Source organism: Danio rerio, chromosome 18, assembly GCF_052040795.2.
Source record: "Danio rerio strain M-AB ecotype USA chromosome 18, GRCz13ab, whole genome shotgun sequence".
NCBI lineage: Eukaryota > Metazoa > Chordata > Actinopteri > Cypriniformes > Danionidae > Danio > Danio rerio.
In genome coordinates, this window is record NC_141038.1 from 52,602,501 (window position 1) to 52,624,599 (window position 22,099).

The 22,099-nt window shown below is 39.1% G+C and overlaps 1 protein-coding gene across 15 annotated transcripts in view; it reads left to right on the forward strand.

Moving 5' to 3' along the window:
• Positions 1 to 21,408, forward strand: part of si:ch211-136a13.1 — a 31,367-nt gene extending 9,959 nt beyond the window's left edge. For 2 of the 15 annotated variants that reach the window (XM_087293534.1, XM_087293533.1), the window contains 10 exons: positions 791 to 997; positions 8,282 to 8,639; positions 8,716 to 8,928; positions 9,310 to 9,453; positions 13,314 to 13,642; positions 13,868 to 13,994; positions 15,871 to 16,016; positions 16,104 to 16,185; positions 16,728 to 16,810; positions 18,700 to 21,408. In XM_087293534.1, coding sequence (XP_087149660.1) covers positions 8,900 to 8,928; positions 9,310 to 9,453; positions 13,314 to 13,642; positions 13,868 to 13,994; positions 15,871 to 16,016; positions 16,104 to 16,185; positions 16,728 to 16,810; positions 18,700 to 19,331 — 1,572 coding nt within the window. In that variant the 5' untranslated portion in view covers positions 791 to 997; positions 8,282 to 8,639; positions 8,716 to 8,899 and the 3' untranslated portion in view covers positions 19,332 to 21,408. Of the gene's footprint in view, positions 1 to 674; positions 998 to 8,281; positions 8,929 to 9,309; positions 9,454 to 13,313; positions 13,643 to 13,867; positions 13,995 to 15,870; positions 16,017 to 16,103; positions 16,186 to 16,727; positions 16,811 to 18,699 lie in introns of those variants that run through there. The other 13 variants (XM_087293529.1, XM_087293528.1, XR_015515295.1 and 10 more) reach the window with 12 other exon arrangements.
• The last annotated feature ends 691 nt before the right edge of the window (positions 21,409 to 22,099 follow it).

Genomic DNA, 22,099 nt, shown 5'->3' on the forward strand with positions numbered 1-22,099 from the left:
TTCTTTCTTTCTTTCTTTCTTTCTGTCTATTTTACTTTTTTCTATCTATCTATCTATCTATCTATCTATCTATCTATCTATCTATCTATCTATCTATCTATCTATCTATCTATCTATCTATCTATCTATCTATCTATCTATCTATCTCTCTATCTCTCTGTCTATCTATCTATCTATCTATCTATCTATCTATCTATCTATCTATCTATCTATCTATCTGTCTGTCTGCCTGTCCGTCTTTCTTTCTTTCTTTCTTTCTTTCTTTCTTTCTTTCTTTCTTTCTTTCTTTCTGTCTATTTTACTTTTTTTCTATCTATCTATCTATCTATCTATCTATCTATCTATCTATCTATCTGTCTGTCTGTCTGTCTGTCTGTCTGTCTGTCTGTCTGTCTGTCTTTTGTGTGTGTGTGTGTGTGTGTGTGTGTGTGCGCGTGTTGACGGGGGAGGGAAGCTGAGAGCGTCTGATGCAATAAGGAATGTATGAGCTGAAGACAGAAAAAGCGAGGGAAAAGAAGAAGGCAGAGAGTGTGTGTGCGAGAGAGAAAGAGAGAAAGTGTCTGTGGGAGAGAGACCAGGAGGAAACATGTATAGAGAGAGTGTGAGAGTATGTGTGTGCGTGAGAGAGATAGAGAGAGAGAAGGAGGGAATAGAGCAGAGCAGTGTTTGTGTGTGTGTGCTGAATGAGTGGGCCTGGTGTGTGCAGTGTGTGTGTGATGGTCTGTGCTGCAGTATGCGCGGCCTGACTCTGTGCACGTGTGTACTGCTGCTCCTGCTCTCTCCTCCGCAGGGTGAAGCCCACCCGCAGTGCCTGGACTACAAGCCCCCATTCCAGCCACTCGAACCCCTGCTCTTTTGCAAGGAATATGCCAAGTTTGGGTGCTGTGATCTGGAGCGGGACCAGCAGATCTCCCGCCGCTTCCACCACATCATGGATTACTTCGATCACACGGGATTCACGGCCTGTGGGAAATACATCCGCAGTATACTGTGCCAGGTGAGGCTCTCGGGTCAGGGGTTACTGGGCCTTTAAATCATCAAGACATAGTAGAAATGATACTGTAATGTAAAATACACTGTAAAAATGCTGGAACTATTCCTGCATGTTGTCCCAGCACAAATGGATTAAGTTAACCAAATCGTTTTTACAAATTTAGGTTGTCCCTAAAAACTTGTTTCAGACATTATAAATAAGTAGTTTAAACAAGCTATAATATAATGTAATAATATTAAAAAATGTAATATAATTTAATGAAATATAATACAATATAATATTTAAAAAATGTAACATAATATTATTTAAATTTCTTTATAAAATTTAATAAAATATAATATAATATAGATATGTATAATATAATATAATATAATATAATATAGATATGTATAATATAATATAATATAATATAATATAATATAATATAAAAATGTTTAATATAAGATAATATATAATATAAAAATGTTTAATATAACATAATATAATATAATATTTCAAAATTATGTAATATATAATATAAAAAATGTAATATAAAAATGTTTAATATAGGATAATTTAATGTAATATAATATAATATAATATAGAAATTTTTAATATAATATAATGTCATGTAATATTTTATAATATAATATAAAAAATGTAATATAATATAAAAATGTTTAATATAGGATAATATAATATAATATAATATAATATAATATAATATAATATAATTGCTGAGCAATTATTAAATGCAATTAGTTGTAAAAAAAAAAAAAATATATATATCTATATATATATATATATATATATATATATATATATATATATATATATATATATATATATATATATATATATATATATATATATATATATATATTTGGAAAAAACACTGTAAAGGAAAAACATACTGCTAGTTAAACTACATAAATTTCGATTAATAGATTAATATTATCTAAAGTAACAAAAACATTTGCTTTCATGACTTTTTGTCATATATATTTTTGGACAGTGTATATTTGTATTTACTAACAAAATATTAAACAAATAACAGCTTATTTTTATGTATACACACACACACACACACACACACACACACACACACACAGACAAAACAGCTAATTAGCTTATTAATTTAAATATATTTATTGTTGTATATTTGTTAAACAGCATATAATTGAAGCATAGCAAGAATTTCTCAATTAGATTCCATATTTAATATATCATTTATATATAACACAAAATATACATAACATACATAAATAGACAGGATTATTCAATTATATTTACAGATTTAAAAATTATATTATTGTCTGCGCATGCTGAGGCTTATGTTTTAACATATAAATATACAGTTGAAGTTAAAATTATCAGCCCCCCTGTTTGTTTTTTCCCCAATTTTTGTTCATCTTTTTTCAATACATTTCTAAACATGATAGTTTTAATAGCATAATATTAGCACATAATATTTCACTAGATATTCTTCAAGATACTAGTATCAAGATGAAAGTAAAGATGAAAGATATAAGTACATTTGCTTATTTAATACTGATTTATATTTTATTGATTGCATAATTATACTAAAAAAGCACCAACATAAATCATTTCATAAACATGTATGCATTATTTATATTAACTCAAATCTTTATTGTGTGTTAATAAATCATAATATTTTGTAATCTGCACCTCAGTGTTTAAAGTACAGAGGAAGTGACATCATAGCATGAGTTGCATCACTTTTGTTTTGGCTTTGTTTTAGGAAGTCTGGAGGATTTCTGCACCGTTTATGAGCTATTTTTTAAGGCAAGGAAGGCAGTTTAGATGTATGATATCGCGAGCTATAGTAATCAAAAATAAATTTGCACATTATCAACTGAAGCAAGCCAAAATAACAGTACAGCAACACATTAAAATCCTCCATTAATAGCTGTCTTTATCTGAATCGTGATATGCAGGAACAAACTATGATCTCAGTTTTTGAGATTAACAAAAAATGAATGTCTCCTATTTTGGTTTGAAGGTTGCCGGGATTAAATGGCGAGGGTTTCCCATATGGTTTAGAGATTGCTGTGGGATTGAGGTTAGCAAAGGGAGCACCTGATTTATTGGACTGCTTAGAACTCAATGATGGTCTTTGTCGGATCATTTTTCCGAAAAGACAGGGAGCTGCTTGTGTTCTCCAGCTGGATATTATTGGATGCCTCCTTCCTAACCAGGCATATAAGATGTCTCATGTTCCTGAGTAAACAACAGGGGAGCAAATAGAGAATAACACTACTAAATATTCATAGTGGGGTGGCACGGTGGCTCAGTGGTTAGCACTGTGGCCTCGCAGCAAGGAGGTCACTGGTTAGACATGCGACATGCAAACTCCACACTGAAATGCCAGCTGGCCCAGCCGAGACTCGAACCAGAGACCTTCTGGCTGTGAGGCTACAGTGCTAACAGAGAAAATCTTGAAGGCAGAGCTATAAACTCATAACTGCCAAATGAATGATGATGAGCACAAACACACACACTAATGAGATTTAAGAGCCAATCGAGTGAAGCAAATGACGAGTGAAGGCCTGCGGAGAGCATCCGCTCAGGGAAATCTATTGCCTACAGAGTTTCATAATTACACAAACACTTAAACACAATTATACGCGAGACACAATGACTGGACAAGAACGCACAATAGCATCAGGAGGACAAAAACATACAGTAGATCTGAAGAAGCGAGAGCATGGGGATTGGTGCTTTTCCCAGCATTGTTTGTAAAACACTTGGCATTGAGCTCAATGATGCTTACTGTAATCCTGCCTGCAGAACAATAGCTCAGGCTAAAGCTTAACTCATCATATCCATGAAGCAGAATGAGATAGAGAGTTAAAGAAGTGGAGCACCAACCATAGAAGAACGATTTATTTATATTGCACGTAAAGAACCCTAGTAGCAAAGAATTCTGGCCCAGATTTGGCATAAAGCTGGGACATCAGGCATTCATCCAGCACTGGCATACAGCATGTGGGCCAACCATGGCCCGGGTTTGGCAGAGGTGGCACCGTCTATAATGCGGCACACAAGATTTGGGCCAGATGTAAGACGTAGTATTTGGCCCAGATTTTAAAAATTGATTGTGGGCCACGTGAGTTTGGCCGGTCTTGACCCACATTTAAAATACATAAAAATAATTTTTGATTAAATAAATCAATTCTACCAATCAGGTCACTGAGAAAAAACAAGGCCCATAGTGTGCCTAAAGCGCAACGCTTAATAGGTTTATTAATATTTATCATTGCAATCGTGACACACCAACCTTTCTGGCCCAGTTCAGGCCCAGTTATGAGTTATTAACTTGGTTGAGACTTGGCCCAGATATGGTCTGTGTTTGGCCCTTGTCTGGAAGCCAGATTTGGTCCAGTCATGTACCGTAATTCACAGCGGCATGTGGGCCAAGCAAAACCTGATTGTGTGGGCCAGAGCTGGGCCAGAGAAATTTTGCTATGTGGGAAGCATTTTCACTTTAAATAACATGTCATGCATCAATTTTTAAATTAAAAACAGTGTTAGATTTTATTTTTAAGAGTTTACATGTTTTATTAATCTCTTAGGGCTGATATATTGAATCTTTGTGTTCATACATCATGAAATGAAACCTGTAGAAATCTGATATATGGCAACATAAGCTAATTACATGCATGACTTACTAGTTCATGTTTGGATTTCACACGGATAAAATTTCATACATGCAACATTAATTTCATAATGTTGCATAAATGCCCAGTTGCATATAAAATTTTCAACCACTAGAAATGGAATATACACTCACCGGCCACTTTATTAGGTACACCTGTCCAACTGCTCCTCAACGCAAATTTCTAATCAGCCAATCACATGGCAGCAGCTCAATGCATTTAGGCATGCAGACATGGTCAAGACGATCTGCTGCAGTTCAAAGCGAGCATCAGAAAGGGGATTTAAGAGAATTTGAACATGGCATGGTTGTTGCTGCCAGACGGGCTGCTCTGAGTATTTCAGAAACTGCTGATCTACTGGGATTTTCACGCACAACCATCTCTAGGGTTTACAGAGAATGGTCAGATAAGGAGGAAATATCCAGTGAGTGGCAGTTCTGTGGGCGCAAATGCCTTGTCGATGCCAGAGGTCAGAGGAGAATGGCCAGAGACTGGTTCCAGCTAATAGAAAGGCAACAGTAACTCAAATAAGCACTCGTTACAACCGAGCTCTGCAGAAGAGCATCTCTGAACACACAACACAGCCAACCTTGAGGCGGATGGGCTACAGCAGCAGAAGAGCACACCGGGTGCCGATGCTATCATGTCAATATAGAGCAAAATCTCTGAGGAATATTTCCAGTAGCTTGTTGAACGGAAGGATTAAGGCAGTTCTGAAGGCATAAGGGGATCTAACCCAGTACTAGTAAGGTGTACCTAATAAAGTGGCCGGTGAGATATGGCCATATATTAGATTTCCATATGGTATCCCACTCATGTCCGCCACTTTCTTCTCTATGCTTACATTATATTACATAACCTTGTGTGTTGTGTATAAAACGCTGGACTCATTTACACCCCATAACCCCCTTGGAAGGTTTATATGTAGCTTTATTTGCAATCAAACATCATTAGAGAGACCCAAAACACCATTCGCCCACACACTGGCTCCATTACAATGTCTGTGATGTGTAATGAGCGAGTTTCCCCATCGATACAAACCACTTTGAGCTTAATTATTTGTTTAACGTCATTATAGTAATCTCAGATGTGTTCCAGTCTGAGCTGGCAGTGTCTTTGCCAATGCTGAGGGGTGTGGTGTTGTGGCTGGGACATAATGAGGGTTCGGTTAGCCTAAAACGTCAAAGAGTTACTGTATTTATAGCCCGAACCACCATCACCAGCTGCTGGACTGAGTCCCGGGATCCCGGCGGCAGAGAAGACGTGCAGAACGCCACGTTTGCCAGACTGTGAGGAGAGGAGAAAAGCCTTACACAGCAAATAAGTGTCAGATGAATGTGCAAACACAGGGTTAACTCGAGGTTTATTGATGTTAGCAGCAAGTCAGTGTTAATAGGCCAATGACATGACATGACGCTCGTTCTTTTTCTGGATCCTTTTTCTCTCAGCTCAGACATGCAACTCTTAAAATTATAGGTTCTTAAAAATAGTGGCCGCACAGAAGGTCGCTGGTTTGAGTCCTGGCTGGGTCAGTTGCCATTTCTGTGTGGAGTTTGTATGTTCTCCACGTGTTGGCGTGGGTTTAAACTGGAAATCTGGAAAATAAAGTAAACCATTTGAACTTCAGTGCAAACCCTATAGCATCTACATTTAATAATGTTAAAGAGGTTTAATATGTATTAAATAGATTATAAACCTTACCTTTTCGTTGAAGTGCAGTGAGTGCACTATTCTGTGCTTCTGAATGGCTGTGTTTACATGTCTGTGGTGTTTCGTCTGGTGCCAAATTGCTCATCACTGCACTTATCATCACGTAGCGTGTTGTTAGGACACGTGGTTACAATGTGACCTGCTCACCAAATGTTTACGCTCCTAATATTTATGTTATTTGCTAATCATTAACCACCTCATGTGAAACTCTGAATCTGCGTCTCATTTCGGAGGCTGCTACTGTCCACCAGAGGTGGCATTTTGGTTACGGACGCATGCTTTCAGAGCCTTTCTGACTGGATGAATCACACCAAGGCAACCCAGGGTGCTGAAATATAATTGGCTAAACTGGCATTGCGCAGATAAAAGACAGACATTCCAGCACGCAACGCACATTTTCAAAGCAGAATATCTGGTCACACTTTATTTTGATGGTCCACTTGAGTATTAGTAGGCTGTCTGCTTAATATCAGTTGAAACTGCTCCTTCAATAGACATTTATCAGACTATATGAAACTTGAGCAGGTTGCACACCAGTAGCGCCGCTCAGCGACGCGCCACGCCCATAGAGGCGACCTAGGCGACTGCCTAGAGCGGCAGAATAGAGAGGGCGGCGTCCGCGACACCTCAACACCCGCGTCCTCAGTTATGTCTACGACACCTCCCTCACCCCCTCGCCGCCTAAGTTATATCCGAGCCTAGGGCGGCAGAATAGAGAGGATGCTGTCCGCTACACCTCAACACCCGCATCCTCAGTTATGTCCGCGACACCTCCCTCACCCCCTCGCCGCCTAAGTTATATCTGAGCCTAGGGCGGCAGAATAGAGAGGATGCTGTCCGCTACACCTCAACACCCGCGTCCTCAGTTACGTCCGCGACACCTCCCTCACCCCCTCGCCGCCTGAGTTATATCCGCACCTAGGGCGGCAGAATAGAGAGGATGCTGTCCGCTACACCTCAACACCCGCATCCTCAGTTATGTCCGCGACACCTCCCTCACCCCCTCGCCGCCTAAGTTATATCCGAGCCTAGGGCGGCAGAATAGAGAGGATGGCGTCTGCGACACCTCCCTCAAAACCCGCGACCTTAGTTATATCCTTGACCCAGCACCCCATATACCCCCAATCAGGGTACACACACTGGCGCCGCAAGTCGGCAGCTGTTGGCGGCACCCAGTCACGACTCGGGACGCTGTTCATATTTCAGCCATGCCACAGAGCGCCATCTGATTATTCATTCATTAATTTTCTTGTCGGCTTAGTCCCTCCATCAATCCGGGGTCGCCACAGCGGAACGAACCACCAACTCATCCAGCAAGCTTCCAAGCAGCGGATGCCCTATTAGCCGCAACCCATCTCTGGGAATCATCCACACACACATTCACACACACACACTTATACACTACGGACAATTTAGCCTACCCAATTCACCTGTACCGCATGTCTTTGGACTGTAGGGGGAAAACTGGAGCACCCGGAGGAAACCCACGCGAAGGCAGGGAGAACATGCAAACTCCACACAGAAATGTCAACTGAGCAGAGGTTCGAACCAGCGACCTTCTTGCTGTGAGGCGACAGCACTACCTACTGCGCCAGTGCCTCGCCGCCATCTGATTAGTATCATGTTAAATATCGTGTGAATGTGCGCGGTACTTTAAACTGTCATGTGCGCGCCGTGCCGCGGCGTCGAGCGGCGCTTCTAGTGTGCAACCTGCTTTATATTAACTTACACTAACCCTAACCCCAACCTAACAGTCTACTTATAATCCAATGAGAATTAGTTGGCATGTAGATGCAATGTAACTTAAGACCATCAAAATAAAGTGTGACCGATAATCTGACTTCAGCATTGTTTTTCAGATTAATCTGCTAACTGAATGCTACTGGCATAAACGTCAATACTTTTGCTGTGTTTTCAGGAATGCTCTCCATATTCTGCACATCTGTACGACGCAGAAGACGCAAACACACCGATGCGCGAGCTTCCGGGCCTCTGCGGAAACTACTGCAATGATTATTGGCTCCACTGTCGATACACGCTCAGCCTCCTGACCAATAACAACAACACTTACTCTATTGAAGAAGACCGTGGCAAGTTCTGCAAATACCTGGAGCTGAAGGATCCCGAGTACTGTTACCCAAACGTACTCTCTAACGATGAGCTCAACGCAAATCTGGGAGACGTCAAGGCGGATCCGCAAGGGTGCATTCAGTTATGCCTTGAAGAAGTGGCTAACGGGCTACGCAATCCAGTAGCGATGGTGCACGCTAATGATGGTACGCATCGGTTCTTTGTGGCCGAGCAGCTGGGTTTTGTGTGGACTTACTTGCCGAATGGTTCTCGGATTGACAGGCCGTTCCTGAACCTGACCCGGGCCGTTCTGACATCGCCGTGGGCTGGAGATGAGCGTGGATTTCTCTGTATCGCTCTGCATCCGCAATTCGCCAAGGTGAAAAAGGTCTACGTTTACTACTCGGTGTCTGTGAAGAGGCAGGAGAAGATCCGCATCAGTGAGTTCACCGTGTCCGAATCGGATATGAATATGCTGGATCACTCCTCAGAAAGGTGAGCTTGGGATTTAGTCTGGAATGTTAAATGAGATAACAGTGTGCTGGCGTCACGGTGGCGCAGTGGTTAGCAGTGTCACCTCACAGCAAGAAATTCACTGGTTTGAGTCACGGCTGGGCCAATTGGCATTTCTGTGTGGAGTTTGCATGTTCTCCCCATGTTGGTGTGGGTTTCCTCTACAGTCCAAATGCATGCGCTTTAGGGGAACTGATTAACTGAGTGTGTATGGATGTTTCCCAGTACTGGGTTGCAGCAGGAAGGTAAAACATATGCTTGATAAGTTGGCGGTTCATTCCGCTGTGGGGGCCCCTGATGAATAAAAAGGCTAAGCCGAAGAAAAATGTATGAATGAATAATTTTGCTTGTTTTGTTTCTCAGGACACTTCTAGAAGTCGATGAGCCGGCATCAAACCACAACGGAGGCCAGTTACTGTTTGGGTTGGACGGATATCTGTACATATTCATAGGAGACGGAGGAAAAGCGGGAGACCCTTTCGGAAAGTTTGGCAATTCTCAAAACAAGTAAGCGATCACTAAACTATCTTTATCTTGATTTTACATGTCTGCCTTTGTGTTGTGCAGGGGTGCCCAAACTTATTTGTATGAAGGACTATAAAACAAATATCATTGATAGTCGTGGGCCGAAGATAAATATACCAAACTATTTCACATAAAAGTTGCCTTGGGTAATATCCTAATTCAGTCTGTTTTCATAATATTAAAAAAATAAATAGAAAACTTTACTTTAAATCACATTAACTAATGCAGGATAACTTTGTAAATTCTAACTTATTCCAATAAAAACATAAACAATCATATTTATAACACAGTGGAGTTCACTAAGCAGAATCTGCCTTTGCCTTGACTCACTCACTAAAGCCTCTGCATTGTCCTCTATCCGTTGTATGCACATTTTAAACTAAATCCGATTAATTTATTTTTATAAATTTAATCAAACATTTTATTTCAGATAGCTTTTTGTAGCTTAACAATAAAACAAACAAATAAAAGGTTACATTAAATTTTAAATGACTAAACCATCTCCAAACCATTCTCAGATGGGACGGCGGGCCAAATCAAAGGTTACGATGGGCCAACTTTGGCCCGCGGGCCCGAGTTTGGGCATCTCTGTGTTTCAGAATATCTTCAGACGGTAGAGTATGATAATATAATTACATATATTGTATGTTCATAGTTTTCATATATACACTATCTATAATATTCTTATTAGTTTGTTACTTAAAGGGACGGTTCACCAAAAATGAAAATTCTGTCACCATTTACACAACCTCAAACCTGTTTTTGTTCCTTGTATGGATGTCAATTGCTGCTTCTTTATAACATTCTTCAAAATATCTTGTGTTGGGTTCAACAAAACCAAAACAAATCATCGGTTTACAATCACTTAAGTGTGAGTAAATAGTGATGAAATTATTTTTTGGGTGTGAATTATCTCCTTAAAAATATTAGGCAAAGAAAGTGTTAGCTGGTCTTATTAATACTGAGTTTGTCAAGCTTTAGATATGACCATTATAAAGCATCCATATTTTGAATTGTATTTAAATCACAGGCTTTAATATATGTTGAATACTGTTGTGTGGAGTTTGCATGTTCTCCCTGCGTTCGCGTGGGTTTCCTCCGGGTGCTCCTGTTTCCCCACAGTCCAAAGACATACGCTATGGGTGAATTGGGTAAGCTAAATTGTTCGTAGTGTATGAGTGTAAATGAGTGTGTATGGATGTTTCCCAGGGATGGGTTGCAGCTGGAAGGGCATCCTCTGCGTAAAAAGCAAATGCTGGATAAGTTGGCAGTTCATTCCCCAGATTGATAAAGGGACTAAGCCGAAAAAGAAAATGAATGAATGAATGAATGAATGAATGAATGAATGAACAATGTGCAAAACAATATTTAACTTTAAAGATGTTTTTGTCATTTCTGTAGCTTGATATGGCCTCATTTGCCTCAGTTGAGTAATGTACATTCAGGCAGACAGACACGCTGCCTCTAAATATTAGCCTTGGCCTCGATCCTCCTTTCCCGGTGTGACATAAGCAGAGCTGGCAGAGCGGTGAATATACAGACTGGCACGACAAAAATCACAGTTTACTACAGCAGAGCAGAACTTTCAGCCTCACAGAAAGTCCTGAGACGCCACTGAAGTCTTATTATTAAAATAACAGTGTCCCAAATCGCATACGTGTGCACTATTCTACAACATTTTGTAGTATAAACAGTATAACACTGCATCCCATACCTATACTACATCCTAATAGTATCTACTTTTATTTTTGTGAAGAAAAAGTGCGTACTTTTGAGTGCATACTTTTTGAGGGTGTTGCAAAAAGGGATACGACTGCTGTAATGTGAAGTGGACACTGACAACAGAGTGTGGATCCAAATGCAGGGTTTATTTAGCAGAATGGTCAGGCAAGCAACAGATAACACAGGAGCAAACAGATGTATTATGGGGAAATCAGGGCCGTGGTCGATAGGCGGGAAGCATACAACATAAACAAACAAACAAACAAACAAACAAACAAACAAACAAACAGAGGGTCATATATATAATAATAATACAGCCTCATCAGTTTGTTTGTCAGTCATATTGTTTAAATGTCTCTCTATGCAGCACAGATCATTTATTTACATGGAAAGGTCTACAGGTCTTAATATTCTTATTCATTCATTCATTCATTTATTCATTCATTCATTTTCTTTTCGGCTTAGTCCATTTATTAATCAAGTGTCACCACAGCCGAATAAACCGCCAACTATTCCAGCATATGTTTTACGCAGCGGATGCCCTTCCAGCTGCAACCCAACACTGGGAAACACCCATACACTTTCATTCACTCATATACAGTATGGACAATTTACCTATAGCGCATGTGTTTGGACTGTGGGGGAAACCAGAGCACCCGGAGGAAGCCCACGCCAACACGGGGAGAACATGCAAACTCCACACAGAAATGCCAACTGGCCCAGCCAGGGCTTGAACCAGCGACCTTCTTGCTGTGAGGTGATCGTGCTACCCACTGTGCCACCCTGACACCTTTATTATTATTATTATTATTATTATTATTATTATTAAGGGAAAAAAACAGCCACAGTACAACACAAAGAAAAAAAATAATTATAAAACAAAAATACACAAAAAGAATATATAAATAAAACATTCATCATTAAAGGAAAATATTTTTAAAAATACAAATTTCTTTTTTTTCAGGATAGTCTCAAAGTAATGCTATATATATATATATATATATATATATATATATATATATATATATATATATATATATATATATATATATATATATATATATATATATACACACACACACACACACAGTATATATATAGGTTTCTGGTGTGTATTTTGTATTGTAAATGTTCTACATTTGCATTTATGAAAATAATTAAAAAATTAAAGAAAATAATATAATAATAAAAAGAAAATATTATAAAAATAATTATAAATTATTATAAAATAATAAGAAAATAATAAGTCATTTAATAAGATAAAAAGTAATACATGTTTCATTTTATACAAAGACTCCATTTTGCAATTTCTGTTTATTTATGATTGTGAATTGCATGTCAATTGTGAACAAAGGGACTTTTATTGACACTTAGTAGTTTGATAATAATAATATGATGTCTAAGAAATAATATCTAGAGCAGGGGTTCCCAAACTTTTCAGCCCGCGACCCCAAAAATAATCAAATCAGTGGCTCGCGACCCCCATTTTTCAAGGTGGTTGTACTGTAAATATGTAAACGTTGCAGACACAACTATAGGCAAATATAAAAATGAGCTTATTGACAACACAAAAATGCAACAGTCTATTAGCCATATAATGTTTTTAAAGTAATTTATGGATTTAATTACATTTTGCTTTTAAAATTAAAGGCTGATGACTGATTGTTATTTTTATGTTGCTGTTTCTTTAATGCAACTATTAACTATATTCTGTCGGTTATGAATAAAATATGGTAATTCTAATAGTTTAATAAAATTTATTTGAGTTTTGGATATCACCAAGCGACCCCTTGTCATTGTCCCGCAACCCCCCAGGGGGTCCCGACCCCCACTTTGAGAACCACTGATCTAGAGAACTAAGAGAAATAACAGAAAATGTACTGACAGGTTATTACAAGGTTTTTGTAGCATAGTATACAACACCAACCCACACAATATAGCACTGCAGACTATTAAACATCTCACTTTTTTAAGCTTTAAGGTTAAAAGTTGTTGTAAGAAAGATCAAGATCCAATAATGCAACTCAAAGGCATAAAATAAAAACACAGAAATACACAAAACTGCAAATGTATGGCTATTTTTTCACAGTGCATGAACAAAAACATTTGTGTTTGTGCAGGTCTACTCTTCTAGGCAAAGCCCTGCGGATTGACGTGGACAACAATGACTTTGGCGCCCCCTACAGCATCCCACCAGACAACCCGTTTGTGGGAGAAGCAGAGTCCAGGCCTGAGATCTACGCCTATGGCGTGAGGAACATGTGGAGATGCTCTGTGGACAGAGGAGATGCGCTCAGTGGACGAGGACGGGGACGGATGTTCTGTGGAGACGTGGGACAGAACAAATACGAGGAGGTGGATCTGATTGAAAAAGGAGGGAATTATGGGTGGAGAGCCAAAGAAGGATTCTCCTGTTACGACAACAAACTCTGCCATAATTCATCACTCGGTAAGCAAAACATCTGACAACTTACTTTGATTTTTATTAAAGCATCTAACTAGTTGATGTTGGCTCAGTGGTTAGCGCTGTCGCCTCACAGCAAGAAGGTCGCTGGTTTGAGTCCCGGCTGAGGCAGTCTGCATTTTTGTGGAGTTTGCATGTTCTTCCCGTGTCGATGTGAGGGTTTTTAGGATACTATATATGAGTAAATAGCTTTATTTCTCTTTTTCTTAGATGACATCCTTCCGATTTTTGCTTACCCGCATAAAATTGGGAAGTCTGTAACGGGCGGCTACATCTACAGAGGCTGCCAGATGCCCAATCTCAATGGTCTGTATATCTTTGGGGACTTCATGAGTGGGTACGTACACTTTCCTCTGCTTTATGCATCTTCATAATCCAATATAATACATTACATTATGAACAACGATATCAGAGCAAGACTTAAAGAGACTTTGTTGGGTAATTCACCCAACAAAGAAAACAAAATACTGTTTTGGTTTTAACCTGTAAGTGTAAAAAATGAGTAAAAAAAGGTTTAAAAATACTATGGAAGTCAATGGCTGCAGGATTCCAACATGTTTCTGAGTGGGAACATTACATTAATATCAACACAAAACTTTAAGAAATATTTTACACAAAAATTAAAATTGACTTAAATAGTACTGTCCTTTTACAAGTGCCTTTTTTTCTGTTGAACACAAAAAGGGATATTTTGTTGTTGGAAACCTGTAACCATTGGCTTCCAACGTGGGAGAAAAAAATATTATGCAAGTCAATGGCTACCGGTTTTCAACATTCTTCAAAATATCTTTATGAGTGGGTTTATGCTCCTTTATAGTGCAATATAATACATTATTAACAATTATACCAGCTGCTTTGGAAGTCAATGGTTACCCGTTTCCAACATTCTTCAAATTTTAAAAAATGAGTGGGTACGTACATTTTCTCTACTTTATATTCCTTCATAGTCCAGTATAATATACCCTCAACAATAATATCCACTACTATGGAAGTCAATGGTTACCCATTTTTAATATTTTTCAATATATCTTATCATACGAGTGGGTATGTATATTTTCTCTACTTAATGCTCCTTTATAGTCCAATATAATATATAACAAACAATAATATCAACTACTATAGAAGTCAATGGTTACCGGTTTCCAACATCCTTCAGTATATCTTATAATATGAGTGGGTATGTACATTTTTTCTGCTTTATGCTCATTTATAGTCCATTATAATGCACTGCAAACAATATATTAACTAATATGGAACATTCTTCAAAATATCTTATAATATGAATGGGTGCATACATTTTCTCTTCCTTATGCACTTTTTTTTTAGTCCAATATAATAAATTATAAATAATAATATCAACTACTATGAAAGTCAATGGTTCCCTGTTTCCAACATCCTTCAGAATATCTTTATGAGTTGGTAAGTATATTTTCTCTACTTTATGCTCCTTTATATAATATATTATAAACAATAATATCAAATATTATGCAAGTCAATGGTTACCCGTTTCCAACATTTTTCAAAATATCTTATTATATGAGTGGGTATGTATATTTTCTCTTCTTTATGCTTCTTTATAGTCCAATATAATATATAACAAACAATAATATCAACTACTATAGAAGTCAATGGTTACCGGTTTCCAACATTCTTCAATATAGCTTATATAATATGAGTGGGTAAATTTTTTTTTACTTTATGCTCCTTTACAGTCCAGTATAACAAATTATAAACAATAATATCAACTTATATAGAAGTCAATGGTTACCGGTTTCTAACATTCTTCAAAATATCTTAAAATAATAGTGGGTACGTACATTTTCTCTACTCTGTTTTTTTATATTCAAATATAATATATCATAAACAATTCTATCAAATACTATGGAAGTCAATGGTTACCGGTTTCCAACATTTTTCAATATATCTTATAATATGCGTGGGTAAATACATTTTCTTTATTTTATGCTCCTTTATAGTCCAATGTAACACATTATAAACAATAATATCAACTACTATGGAAGTCAATGGTTACCCTTTTCCAACATTCTTCAAAATATCTCTTTTTGTGTTGAACAGAATAAAAGAACTCAATTTGAAACAAGTTGAAGATGAGTAAATGATGAGGAAAATGTTTAAAAATGTTTACTTTCCTATAATGACGGATTTATTTACCTTTTCTACATACTTATTTAATCATACGCTCCCCACCGCAGGCGACTGATGTCCCTAAGGGAGAATCCCGAGACTGGAAAATGGAGCTATAAGGAGATTTGCATGGGCAACGACAAAACCTGCAGTTTCCCCAAGCTCATAAACAGCTACTACAAGTACATTATATCATTCGGTGAAGACGAGGCCGGTAATATGGGATGGGATCACTCTGAGGCTCAGCTTTACGTTGTTTAGCAGCGAACACAATTTTACTGTCCTCTGTTTTTTCCTGTAGGTGAGCTCTACTTTCTTGCTACAGGAGCAGCTAGTGCGACAGCCAGAGCTGGAGTGGTGTATAAAATAGTGGATCCATCGAGGTAAACAAATACACAAACCCGACTATACCAATGACTATAGAACACCCAAGACACATGATATATATAATTGTGAATGGAGAAAAGTGTAACGGTCGATATTCTGAATTACACTCTGTCTTCTAGTACAGTAGCCAATCACTGATCACTGTATAATGACCATTCTTTTGGGGGAGGGGCTTGGTCCAGACTTGTGTTTCTGCAGCTATATTATGAATCCTCTCACACTAGACTCTCAGCCAATACTTGCTTCACAGACATGAGAAATATATCCACATAATGTTTGTCGTCTCTACTTTTAAATGAGGGAACTACACTTGAAAACAAATGTCCGCTGGTTTTGTTATCTGAATGAAATGAACTCAAGGTAGAGTCAGTCAACTACTCGAATGCGCACAAACTTGTACACAAAGCCGCTGCTGTCATTTTGTGAATTTACATCTCCTTAATGTTGTCATAAATGTACGCTTCTAGCATGATGAGCAAGTTTACTTTGATTTCAGCATCTGTGAAATGAACAGCTGGACATTTTCTTGATCATTTAGGAGGGCTCCTCCGGGAAAATGCAGCTTCAAGCCTAGTCCAGTCAACATAAAGGGCAAGCTGATTCACTTCAGTCCCAAAGAAGGTAAGAGAATCGCTGGGGGCGTCTCAATCAGCACCCTTGTTCACTAGTCAGTGCACTGATCAAGGCATCCGCCATTTTTAAGTACTGTCTGAATTACAAAGTTCTTCCAGTGGAAGGTTTGTGCGCACAAAAGTCCCACAATGCACTGTGAAAATCAGGGTGCATCGATTAGACCCTTCGAGTCCCGGCTGGGTCAGTTCACAGTCCAAACACATGCGCTGTAGGGGAATTGATTAGGCTAAATGGGCTGTAATGTATGTGTGTGTTTGAATAAGAGTGTATGTGTGTTTCCCAGTGTTGGGTTGCAGCTGGAAGGGCATCCGCTGCGTAAAACATTTGCTGGATAAGTTGGCGGTTCATTCCGCGGTGGCGACACTAGATTAATGGACATTCAGAAGAGTGAAATATGAATCACATGACCCAAATCATCAAACCGCGATGACAAACGAGAGACATTAATATACAAAAGAATCTGTTATTTGTGTATTTTTAGCTAGATAGCTAGATTATAAATCATTTATAATTGTTTAATGACTTTAATTAGGTCTGCTATTATTTAAAATTCCAGTTTTGATAATGTACGAAGGGGATGTTCTCATGGCACACACAGTGTAGTGAACCACATTCATTCACATATTCATTCATTTTTCTTAGGCTTAGTCCCTTTATTAATCAGGGGTCACCACAGCGGAATGAACCGCCAACTTATCCAGCGGATGCTTTTGGGATGCTTTTTTTACACAAATAAATAGATAATGAACTTAAAATCAGGGCGTCATGGGGGCGCAGTGGGTAGCACAGTCACCTCACAGCAAGAAGAATGATGGTTCGAGTCCCGGCTGGGTCAGTTCACAGTCCAAACACATGCGCTGTAGGGGAATTGATTAGGCTAAATTGGTTGTAATGTATGTGTGTGTTTGAATAAGAGTGTATGCGTGTTTCCCAGTGTTGGGTTGCAGCTGGAAGGGCATCCGCTGCGTAAAACATTTCCTGGGTAAGTTGGCGGTTCATTCCGCTGTGGCGACACTAGATTAATGGACATTTGGAAGAGTGAAATATGAATCACATGACCCAAATCATCAAACCGCGATGACAAACGAGAGACATTAATATACAAAAGAATCCGTTATTTGTGTATGTTTAGCTAGATAGCTAGATTATAAATCATTTATAATTGTTTAATGACTTTAATTAGGTCTGCTATTATTTAAAATTCCAGTTTTGATGATGTACGAAGGGGATGTTCTCATGGCACACTCAGTGTGTAGTGAATCACATCCACCCAAGATAATTTTATATTCATTCATTTTCCTTAGGCTTAGTCCCTTAATTAATCAGTGGTCGCCACAGCGGAATGAACCGCCAACTTATCCAGAACATGTTTTACACAGCGGATGCATTTGGGATGCTTTTTTTTACACAAATAAATAGATAATGAACTAAAAATCAGGGCGTCATGGTGGCGCAGTGGGTCGCCTCACAGCAAGAAGAATGATAGTTCGAGTCCCGGCTGGGTCAGTTCACAGTCCAAACACATGCGCTGTAGGGGAATTGATTAGTCTAAATTGGCCGTAATGTATGTGTGTGTTTGAATAAGAGTGTATGCGTGTTTCCCAGTGTTGGGTTGCAGCTGGAAGGGCATCCGCTGCGTAAAACATTTGCTGGATAAGTTGGCGGTTCATTCCGCTGTGGCGACACTAGATTAATAAAGAGACTAAGCCTAAGGAAAATGAATGAATGAGTAAAAATATTACTGTAAGAAAAAAGTTGACCAAAGTGGGATCAGTTTTGCTTTTTTTTTAATTGGAGATTTTGCTAAATCTCTAATTAAAAAGCAAATGCCTTATTCTGCCTGTTGTTAGACACAATCTCTTTACTTTGTTCCGCAGAGTTTGTGATCAACAAAAAACCCTCCACAACAATCGCACCCAAACCAAAACCCACAAAACCCAGCACAACCTCTCGTCCCCAAACAACAACAACCACCCGCAGGACTCCTCCAGCGCCCACCGTCCGACCCCGAGTCCACCACACAAAACCTCCATCCCCGACCACAGCCCGACCAACATACTGGACCACAGCTCCCAGAACCACCGCAAAAACCCAAACCAGCAGACCAACCAAACGAGGACGGGGCAAACCCAGGAGGAGAGGAGACCGGCGGGGGCGTCCTCGGGCCGGGACGGTGAGAATAGTCAGCGCAGATTTACGGAAAGATCGCGGGCGGGTGGAGATATTTGTGCGTGGGGAATGGGGGACGGTGTGCGACGACTTGTTTAACATCCAGGCGGCGGCGGTGGTCTGCAGGCAGATGGGCTTTCCGGTGGCTGTACGAGTGGCCAAAAGAGCCGAATTCGGGGCTGGGGGTCTCGGCGTCAGGATTATGCTGGACGATGTGGAGTGTGAAGGAACAGAACGCACTTTACTGCACTGCAAACACTCCAAACTGGGCAAAAACAACTGCTCTCACGATGAGGACGTCGGGGTGGTGTGTGGACACTATGAACATGCAGTTGAGTGAATGGGTGGTGATGAGTTTCCATGCAGATTTATGAGATTTTGTCTTGTTTCTTGTTTAAATATCTACAAATTCTTGCATCAATACGCATTTTCTAGACGAGCAAAAAGCGTCTTGTTTTCAGCCTTTAGGTGGAAACATTACTAGCGTTGAGCAGATGCAGGTTGTGATGGAGGGTTGCCAGGTTTTCACAACAAAACTAAACCAATGGTCAGCCACTGGAAACTGTTTGAATATATTATAAAATGATGACCTACACTTCCTGACAAAAGCATCCATGTTTAAGAACAACAAATAAGTTGACTTCTAGTTGATCATTTGGTATCAGAAGTGTCTCTATGAAAGGTAAAGGCCTCTAGATTTTGCTTATATGAGCACAATAAAATATGATCATGCCTTGATTATTAATGATTGCATTAGGACAGTAAGCTCTGACTTTGCTCATCACTGAACAGAAATAATGTCCAGTATAGAATATAAAGTCCTGCTGCAGTGGAGACAGAATGAATATTGTGTCTGACTCCATCATGAGCTTGGAGGACTGCATCCATACATCTCTGACATGACTCACATCACTGATTAATAAAGTCATCTGGAACGGCAAAGAAAGCGAGAGTTCATCCCAGAGTTCATCAAGAGTCTTTGTGTTCATCTTCAACGCCTCCTCCTTCATCTTACCCCAGACATGCTCAATAATGTTCATGTCTGGTGACTGGGCTGGCCAATCCTGGAGCAGCTTGACCTTCTCTGCTTTCAGGAGCTTTGATGTGGAGGCTGAAGTATGAGAAGGAGCGCTATCCTGCTGGAGAATTGTCCCTCTCCTGTGGTTTGTAATGTAATGGGCAGCACAGATGTCTTGATACCTCAGGCTGTTGATGTTGCAGATCTCTCGCACGCCCCCATACTGAATGTAGACCCCAAACCATGATGTTTCCTTCACCAAACTTGACTGATTTCTGTGAGAATCTTGTGTCCATGCTGGTTCCAGTAGGTCTTCTGCAGTATTTGTGATGCAGATCAACATAAATCAGCCTAAATGATCAACTAGAGTCAAGTTATTATTTGTTGCTCTTACAACTGGGATCCACGACAAGACTCTAGTCAGGTAGTGCGTTATCAAATTATGGGAAATTAGGAAGAAATGCCCCATCACAACCATATAAGAGTCTGTGTTTTTGAATGTAGACTATTATATACAAAGCTAAACTGTAAAAATATGATTCACTTGTAAAACCAATCAACCAAACAATCATTTAAAAACAACAACAACCCTTTTCTCATGAATCGTGCACTGTTTACACTGCTGTGAGTTGTTGACCATCTCACACAACCAAGATACAATTATTATTAAGATGTTTTAATTTACACCAGGGGTGTCCACACTCGGTCCTGGAGGGCCGGTGTCCTGGAGAGTTTAGCTCCAACCCTAATCAAGCACACCTGAACCAGCTAATCCAGCTCTTACTAGGTATACTAGAAACTTCCAGGCAGGTGTGTTGAAGGAAGATGGAGCTAAGATCAGCAGGACACCAGCCCTCCAGGACTGACTATGGACATCCCTGATTTACACAGTGGCTCAGCAAGAAGGTCGCTGGTTTGATTCCCGGCTGGGTCAGTTGGCATTTCTGTGTGGAGTTTGCATGTTCTCCCCGTGTTGGCGTGGGTTAACTCCGGTTTCCCCTACAGTCTAAACATATGCGCTATAGGGGAATTGAACTAAATTGCTCGTAGTGTATCCCAGTACTGGGTTGCAGCTGGAAGCGCATCCACTGTGTAAAACATATGCTGAAATAGTTGGTGGTTCATGCTGCTGTGGCAACCCCTGATAAATAAAGGAACTTAGCCGAAGGAAAATGAATGAATGATTTCTGTATCCTTATAAATTAAGTATATTCATTTAGCAATCACGAGGTCAAGTCTTTCCCATTGAATCTTTTGCAAATGATTCAGGTTATTGGCATGTAAATATTGCATTCTGTTGCACATATACATTTCTAATTCCAAATGATTGTCTTTCTTAAACAAATGCTGGACATTCTTTGTTATATTGTAAAGTGTAAATAAAATTGTTTGCAATCTTTTTATGTGGTGCTTATATTCAGATAAATCGAGATAATACTTGTGTACAAACTGTAAAATCTTACCACACATCGAGGCACTCTCTCAGCCTCCCTACGCAAATCGATCACATCATCATTGGGTGCCTGTTACTTTTCTTTGCGCTGCTCGGGCTAGCCCAATCACGCGTGTGTTTGGTCAATCGGGGTTGTTCACCACAAAATGAAAAGTAGTCATCACTGAATTGACGATATTTTTTAACATCTAAGAGGTTTCTGTAATGTAATCTAATAATTTTGTTCTAATCTAAGAGATGTATTACTTTGTTCAGCTAATTATTCAGAAATGTAACTGGTCTATACTTTTTAAAGAGACGAGAAGGCGCAGAGTTGTCTCGAATAAATCACGTGGTGTTTGTTACTTTTCTCAGCGCTGTTTAGTCTAGTCCAATCACAGACTGTGATGTGTAACGTTTATAAATAAATCGCTAAAACACAAACCTATCAATCCTATGTAATAATAATAAATAATAATGTTAGCTAGCAATTATAACGTATTAAACAGTTTTATTTATTATTAAAATAACGTTTCTTTAACAATGATTATGGTGAATATGGTGTGGTGTGTATATATGTGCGTTTTCCGTAGAAGTCCACTTCATAATTAACTATTCCAGTAATTGGTGACATAATCCGTTTGTTTATTTTATCCAT